Consider the following 8,025-nt stretch of genomic DNA (forward strand, 5'->3'; position numbering starts at 1 on the left):
GAGCATCTGACTCACCTGTGAGCACGTGCGCTGGGCTTCGGGCGCTGAAATCTCATTCACCCGACCGGCTCAGGAAGCGGGACCCGGTGCGATGAGGTAAGTATAGGGGGACCTAACAGGGGGTCGGGAGCCTGTCACCCCGGCACGGGTGTGGGGGGGGGGGTGACAGGTCCTCTTTAAACTTGTCTGGTTTGCCATCTGTGCTGTATGTACATGAAGTACCTGGAGTCATCAGAATGTTACACAGCAGCTCTGAGGCAAGGAGTCATCTATCTGAATTCATCTCACCCCCCCGTGCTGCAAGCACGCCTCCTGATGTCACAGCAGGGAGGGCTGTCAATCATCAAACAGGAGGCTTGCCTGCAGCAGGGCAAGAGAAGAATTCAGAGAGATGACCATTGACCATTATTCATACACAAATATCACACAAATGTATAGTATGGGTATTACATGACCAACATCACACCGCCAACAGCTTTACTTTAAAGGGAACCTGTCACCCCCCCGTGCCAGGGTGACAGGCTCCCGACCCCCCGCTACACCCCCCTATACTCTCCTGATCCCGCCGGGTCCCGCTTCTGGATCCGGTCGGGTCACGGAGATATCAGCCGCTGCAGCCCGGCGCGCGCTGAGAAATGAGTCCAACGCTCATAGAGAATGACGGAGAGCTGGACTCTCCTGTCATTCTCTATGTGCGTTGGACTCAGCACGCGCGCTGGGCTGCAGCGGCTGATATCTCCGTGACCCGACCGGATCCAGAAGCGGGACCCGCCGGGATCAGGTGAGTATAGGGGGCTGTAGCGGGGGGTCGGGAGCCTGTCACCCCGACACGGGGGGTGACAGGTTCCCTTTAAAGCTGTTAAAAAAATTATCTTCATCCTTAGCACCCAGTGCGCTATAGGGGCATAGAGCAGGTTAGATGCTTTAAAACTTCAAAGAGTAGGTGAAAAAGAGCTATGGGGGTCCGAGCACATGCTTAAAGTAGTTAGCAAAATGTTTTAATTGTCCCCCAGACTCCCCAGCGATGTCGATGAAGGCCAGAAGTCACGCTTTCCAATGCATTCTCTATGGGACAGCGTAATTTCCGGCGACGTGAACACGCGGGACTTGAACGGCCCCACAGGACTGTAACAAAGCTGCACCACGGGACCCTGATCATCACTGGTGAGTATACGTGCCAGCACACAGCGAAGGGACAAATAAAAAAAAATTGTGAACTTCTTATTTAATTACATGGGCACTGCTAAATTCTGGAGGACAAGGGATTCAAGACTCAAGACCATGGTGAATCTTAGCGATCATACCCCCATTGATGAGCTAGTTATAACCCATCTTATGGACAGACGAAACCACTTTAAGAAAGCCTAGTTTGATGCAAGTAAAATATATAATTCTCAAAGTTTTGCAAATGCTTTGACTTCTCATTTACTAGTAAATGGCTGATTCTATGCTTTGAGTGGAAATCCTCTTTACAATATGCAGCATTTTTCTTCTCTGTGTGGTTAAGTATAATTAGAAGACACATTTTGTGCACTTGAAGAAAGGTCACTATAAAAAAAGAAGATATATAAATGTCTACTCCCCAGATGGAGACATTAAGAGCACACATGATCTGGTTAAAAGGAACAAAGAATGTGAAGAGGCCACTGACTTACAGTAACGAAGATCAACATAAAAGAGATGTAAGAGCTACAATATAACATAAAGATAGATATATATATATATTATATATTTATATATATGTAAGTTTTTAGCTTCGATTCCTCTCTCACAAGTCTTCTGAGTGACAAGTTTCTGCTTGCCTTTCAGCCAAAGTTTAACAAATGAGAAATAATGATTTGCACATTTTATCAAATTCCATAGCAATATTTCCCTGCAAGCATGCTGCACCACTGGACCTATAATGGACCTTACAAATGCCCCTTTTTTTTTTTTTTTTTTTTTACACCTTTTACAACAAGAACTGCAAAATCATACACAAAAGCTATTCTGTACCTGCTTCACGATGTGCTGATATCCCTGCAAAACTTTCCTTAATTGCCAACTGCATTCTAACCTGTGGATAAGTAATAAATAAATGAATTACATTAATAAAAGTAAATAAAAAAAATGTATGAAACTCATTACACTACACGGCCGCCACACTCAATGTTATACTGTGCACGGCAATGGCGTAGTGTGGGTTGGCAGCACCCAGCACAGGGCAAAGTATTGATAACCCTAGTATTGTAGTTTACCCCCCAAAATTCCCCCTAGCATTGTAGTTAAGCCCAAAGATGCCTTTAGTATTGTAGGTAACTGCCAATTTTGCCCCTGGTATTGTAGTTATGCACGTGCCGCTGAGGTCACCCTAATGTTGTTATTGCATGCCAACTTGCTGGAACTACATATACAGGCATGGCACACACTTTTTTTCTCTTCTTTCTGAAGTTCTCCCTATCTCTAAAGCCAGAACGAAGCTTCTCCTGCTCTTCTCCTTAAACATAGCTTTTGCCCTTCTGCCTGACCTGAAGCATAACAGAGCTTACCAATTCACTTTAAGGGTGCCTTCATACGTACAGTATCGCTGCGTATTTAACGCTGCGTTTTTATCGCTGCGTTTTTTACATGCGAGTTTTGATTTTCACATGATTTTCATGTGAAAATCAAAACTCGCATGTAAAAATCGCACCAAAAACGCAGCGTTAAAAACGCAGCGATATGGTACGTGTAAAGCTGCCCTGAATAGGTATAAAAAGGACCTCTAGCCTTCCCCTGAAAATGAGATGTTACTATCATGAAATAGTAGGGTGCCCTGATCACACTCCTTTTTAGTTTCTTGATATGCCCATCCATTCTCAAGATTTGTGGGTTTATTACTTGAGATGAGCGAACCTGGAGCATGCTCGAGTCGATCCGAACCCGAACTTTCGGCATTTGATTAGCGGTGGCTGCTGAACTTGGATAAAGCCCTAAGGCTATGTGGAAAACATGGATATAGTCATTGGCTGTATCCATGTTTTCCAGACAACCTTAGAGCTTTATCCAAGTTCAGCAGCCCTAGCTAATCAAATGCCAATCGTTCGGGTTCAGATCGACTCGAACCCGAACCTGGTTCGCTCATCTCTATTTATTACATAAGCTCAAAAAGCAGCAAGCACCACCAATAAGACCTCTCCATTAGGGCCCGCTAACGCTACAGAATAGGAGCCGAAATTCCGCTCGGAACCCCCACCCGCGGACTCTGCGCCTGCTATCTCTTTCAATGGGAGGCCTAGCGCGACGCGGAGAGCGGAGGCACATGAGGCCTCCCATTAAAAGAGATAGCAGGCGGGATTCGGTGCAGAGTCCGCGGGCGGTGGTTCCGAGCAGAATTTCAGCACCAGTTCCATAGTGTGAACGGCCCTTAGCATCCAATCGCAAAATCCTGGCTGATAACTCTCCGGGTGGTGCACAATTACAACAGACAGAGTTTAGTGCACATTGAATGTATATAAAGGAAAAAATTCACAGCACTGACCAGTTAGGTAGTGACTATTTTTATAGTTCACATCCTGTCAGAACATAAAAATGCCATCAATTGTTTCGCTTTACATAAGCTTCACTATGGCCTGGATGTGGGTTTATAGTTTGACAATTTAGTTAAAGGGGAAATCAATTGGTGTCAGAAAGCTATCATTTCCCGCTCTGGACAGTTCCTGACACTGACAGAGATATCAGCAGAGAGCACTGTGCCAGACTGGAAAGAATACTCCGCTTTCTATAGGACATACAGCAGCTGATAAGTACTGAAAGTAAATTAAATAACAGTAAGATGGGTGTTACCTTAATTTTAATAACAGGAGTGAATATCAGCTGATGTATGTGATTATGCAGTCAGGGTGCGCGGACTGATTGGCTGAGGGGGACCGGAGCTGGGAGCCTCACATGCAGCCGTGGCGCCGAGCAGGTAATGTATGCTCTCGGTGGCGGGCTGCGGGGGGGTTAACTCACATATGTGTTCTCATAGGGATGAAAGGCACTGGATCCAAAGCGGATTTCGCTGCAAATTTGCAGCGTGAAATCCGCTGTGGATCCCTTACGTGTGTGACCCTAAAAGTTAGATGTAATTAGCTATAGTTTTAATATCTTACAAATATTACACTGTTAAAAACCGAGTGGCATACCTGGCATTGTGTAGCTGTAAATTTGTGGGCAAAATGACCCTGAGTCGAAAGTCCTTTTCCTGTAAGAGGGGAAGAAAAAGTAAGCTAATATAATAACATCAGCACCAGCACTGTACAGGCGCTATTTATCACTTCTAGCTAAACAATCATACACGCTAGTACAAAAGGTGAACAAAACATGATACTATCAATGTGCATGTATAAAAGATCAATGTCATGTCATGCAATGCTTTTGGTTCAAGATTACACGTAGGAGCTCAACTCAGAGATGTTGTACTTTATTTACCTTGTATTTAGCTAAATAGAAGGGACTATCAAATCTGTGTAAAAGTTGCTAAAATGCAAAAGTGATAAAATATCTAGGTCCTACAAACCCATGTCTTTTGAAGGGAACCAATCAGCCTAATCGGGCTGATTTGGTTCCCATGTCTAGTCACCACTCTCTGCCTGTCCGTGCTTGGCAGGGATGATTGTCAGGAAGAGGCGCCAGTAACGGGCTTTTCTGTCACTAATCCCCAGTGACTACACACTGGCAAGGAGCTGCCCAGAGGACTACCTGCCGCGCACAGGGAGACAGCGTATAAAGCTTTATAGTTTGCCCCAGGGAACGAAATGAGCCCAATTGGTTCCCTTTAAAGGGGTTGGCCACTAAACATGCAACCGCTTAAAGTGGAAAGGCAAGCTGCCACCTGCAATGAAGTGACAAACATAGCAGCCACAGGTCGGCACCACCTTGTTAAGAATACCTTAAAAGAGAAGTCCGGCAAATTTTTTTTATTAAAGTATTGTACTGCCCCCCAAAGTTATACAAATCACCGATATACACCTCTTACGGGAAATGCACATAAAGTGCTTTTTTTCCCTGCACTTACTACTGCATGAAGGCTTCACTTCCTGGATAAAATGGTGATGTCACTTCCTGGATAATATGGTGATGTCACGACCCGACTCCCAGAGCTGTGCGGGCTGGGGCTGATGGAGAGGATGATGGCAGAGAGATGCTCAGTGTCCCTCCAGTGCCCTGTGTCCCTCAGTGTCCCCTGTCATCATCCTCTCCAGCAGTCACAGCCCGCACAGCTCTGGGAGTCGGGTCGTGACATCACCATGTTATCCAGGAAGTGAAGACTTGATGCAGTAGGAAGTGCAGGGAAAAAAGCACTTTATAAGCATTTCCCGTAATATTGGTGATTTGTGTAACTTTTGCGGGGCAATACTTCTCCTTTAAGGGTCCGTTCACAAAAGAGGCGGCATTTCAAGCGGAGCCCACACAGTGGACACTGCTTGAAATTTTGCCTGTCCTGGGTGACTTTACTGTATATGAACCGTGCCCAAAACGGTAAACTTTGTCATGAAAATATTTTTTAATAAAAGCTTATTGAACATGAAATTTTGCCTGTCCCATTGATTCAAGCCACCGCTGAAAGAGTAGACATTGAACCCAACTTTTATTTTGTTAGCACCAGGCCTCTACAAAACAAAAATGTAAAAATAAAACTGCTGTGGTCTGAAGACTTTTTTTTTTATTTTTTTTAATTGCATTGTATAGGTACATAAAATGGACAAACTAGCACCATGGAGTAAGAAGCCATTGATGCGTCTGCAAAATACTGTCTGTGCAAGAACAGTATCTTGTGGATTGGACCTTAGAGCTTTCCCTCTTACTTTGTCACTACATTACTGCAAAGATTGAAACAGTTTCAGAGCTCCCGGCATAATAATAAATGCTGATGCTGGGAGCGCCCCTAAGGTGCAGATTAGTATTAAAGGAGAAGTTCAACGGTGTCAAAAATCTGACAGGAGGCGGAGGTAGGGGAGAAAATAACAAGCAAATATTGCTTACTAGAGATGAGCGAACCGGAACGTTTGGTATTTGATTAGTGGCGGCTGTTGAACTTGGATAAAGCTCTAAGGTTGTCTGGAAAACATGGATACAGCCAATGACTATATCCATGTTTTCCACATAGCCTTAGGGCTTTATCCAACTTCAGCAGCCACCGCTAATCAAATGCCGAAAGTTCGGGTTCGGATCGACTCGAGCATGCTCCAGGTTCGCTCATCTCTATTGCTTACCTCTCCCTGTGCCTGTGATGAGCAGCGTGACCAGCCCCGGGACCCCCCTGGTAGGCCTCCCCCTGTGACGACTCAGGCTAAAATGACGGTCAGTGCTGATGGACAGCCTACTCAGCCAATCAGTGACTGGAGCTGTGTTCTGCCTGAGCGGCCAGTCTATCAGCTGGGTTGTGACGCTGGCTTCGCTGGAGATCCCAGAGCCTGTTGGGGGACCAAAGCTGTGATCCAGTACTGGAGAGGGACCAGAAGAAGTGAGTAAGTGAAGTTTTTTTATATTGCCCCCTTAACCCTGATGCTAGAAAAAATGTTTCCCCTGGACAGACTGCTCCTTTTAAGAAAACAGGCTGTGCTTCCGTCATGTACTAGGTATGGATTCTGCACTAAGACGTGCATGGACTGAAGAGTGTGAATAGGCACGCACCCCGATAGTCAGTCCCCCTATAGACAGGTCCAACAGTGCTCTCTATAGCGCCACCTACCACCAGATTCCTACAGAGCAGCCTCCCCCAGCCTGTTACGGAAAAACTCCCATCATGCTGTGATGTCGGGCTGTCAGGTCATGCTGGGAGCTGTAGTTTCCTTTAAGTTGGGGAGTGAAAGACTGAGGAACCTGCTTTATAGGAGAAGCAACTAAACACTAATTTTATTTTATTTGGGGGGGGGCAATGTTTCTGTAGAGCACTGGTCACACTGTCAGTTTATAGAGCATTATAGAGCATTGTAGAGCACTGGTGGCCATACTGTCTTCTATACGGGATTGACTGGTGATTTATTAGAGCACTGGTCACATTGTATATACAGAAAGCACTGGCGTTTATTAGAGGTGAATAAATAAAGGGGCGTGGTCAGCACACAGGGGCGGGGCTTGTGCAGAGGTAACTTCTGCCGCTATCAGCACTGCAGCCCAGGACCAGTCTCCTCCCACGTCACACACTGCTGTCTACCTGCGCCCGGATGAAGCCGTCATACACTCTCCCGCGCACATCCTGAGGTAACAGCAGCGGGCACTGAGTGAGCACTCCCTCAGACATAGCGCCGGCCCGGACTCCGCTCACTACACAGGACGCCGCTCCACACTTCCCGCCTGCAGCTGCCGCTGTTACTGACACGGGGCTGTTCCCGTGATAATCCGCCGTCCTATAACAGGAACACGAGGGTTTAGCCCGGTCACGTGGTTAGGAAGGGGCGGGGTTAGAGTTGTGCGTAGGAAGCGCGGGAACATGTTGGCTATAGTAGCTGAGGTGCGGACTCCTGCACTGGAGGATAGGAGCGTCCTGTGTGTGAGGGAGAGAGGGAGGGCTGTACAGCCGGCTGCGGGGATTATACAGCATGGGGTTATAGTGACAGGAGTATAACGCCTCCATTTATGCAGAGACATAGGGGACATTCAGTAAAGAGTCTAACGTGTGCAGCTATTCTAATGAGGCATGTTTTTTTCTGATAGCTTGTGACTGATACATTCACTATAGCACTGCTACAGTTTAATAAATCTTAGTTACAAAGTAGCGAAATTGTGCGACTTTTTAAAAAAGCGCAAATGATAAATTGGGCGCTAATCCTGGATTATGTAAACTTTTGGGTGACTACTCCACACAGGCAGATTAAAAAACGGATCCGCAGTAAATTTCACTCTGCGGATCCTGTAGTGTGAGACTGAATGGGTCCCATACATGCAGCGGATCTGCTGCCTGTATGGGACCAGACCCCTTTAACCCCCCACTGCTGGCTGCGAGCAGCCCTGAGCATACATTACCTGCTCAGCGCCACGGCTGTGTGTGAGGCTCCCGACTCCACATCAGCCAATCAATGC

At 46.4% G+C, this 8,025-nt stretch overlaps 1 protein-coding gene across 3 annotated transcripts in view; it reads right to left on the reverse strand.

Moving 5' to 3' along the window:
- The window catches only part of FANCL (FA complementation group L), a 66,221-nt gene extending 58,844 nt beyond the window's left edge, over positions 1–7,377 (reverse strand). For all 3 annotated transcript variants that reach the window (XM_069954609.1, XM_069954610.1, XM_069954608.1), the window contains exons 1-3: positions 7,160–7,377; positions 4,146–4,204; positions 1,996–2,056 (exon numbers count right to left, since the gene is read on the reverse strand). In XM_069954609.1, the coding sequence (XP_069810710.1) occupies positions 1,996–2,056; positions 4,146–4,204; positions 7,160–7,246 (207 nt within the window). In that variant the 5' untranslated portion in view covers positions 7,247–7,377. The remainder of the gene's footprint in view (positions 1–1,995; positions 2,057–4,145; positions 4,205–7,159) is intronic.
- Positions 7,378–8,025: the final 648 nt, after the last annotated feature.

This window comes from Dendropsophus ebraccatus, chromosome 15 (assembly GCF_027789765.1).
Source record: "Dendropsophus ebraccatus isolate aDenEbr1 chromosome 15, aDenEbr1.pat, whole genome shotgun sequence".
In the NCBI taxonomy this organism is placed as follows: domain Eukaryota; kingdom Metazoa; phylum Chordata; class Amphibia; order Anura; family Hylidae; genus Dendropsophus; species Dendropsophus ebraccatus.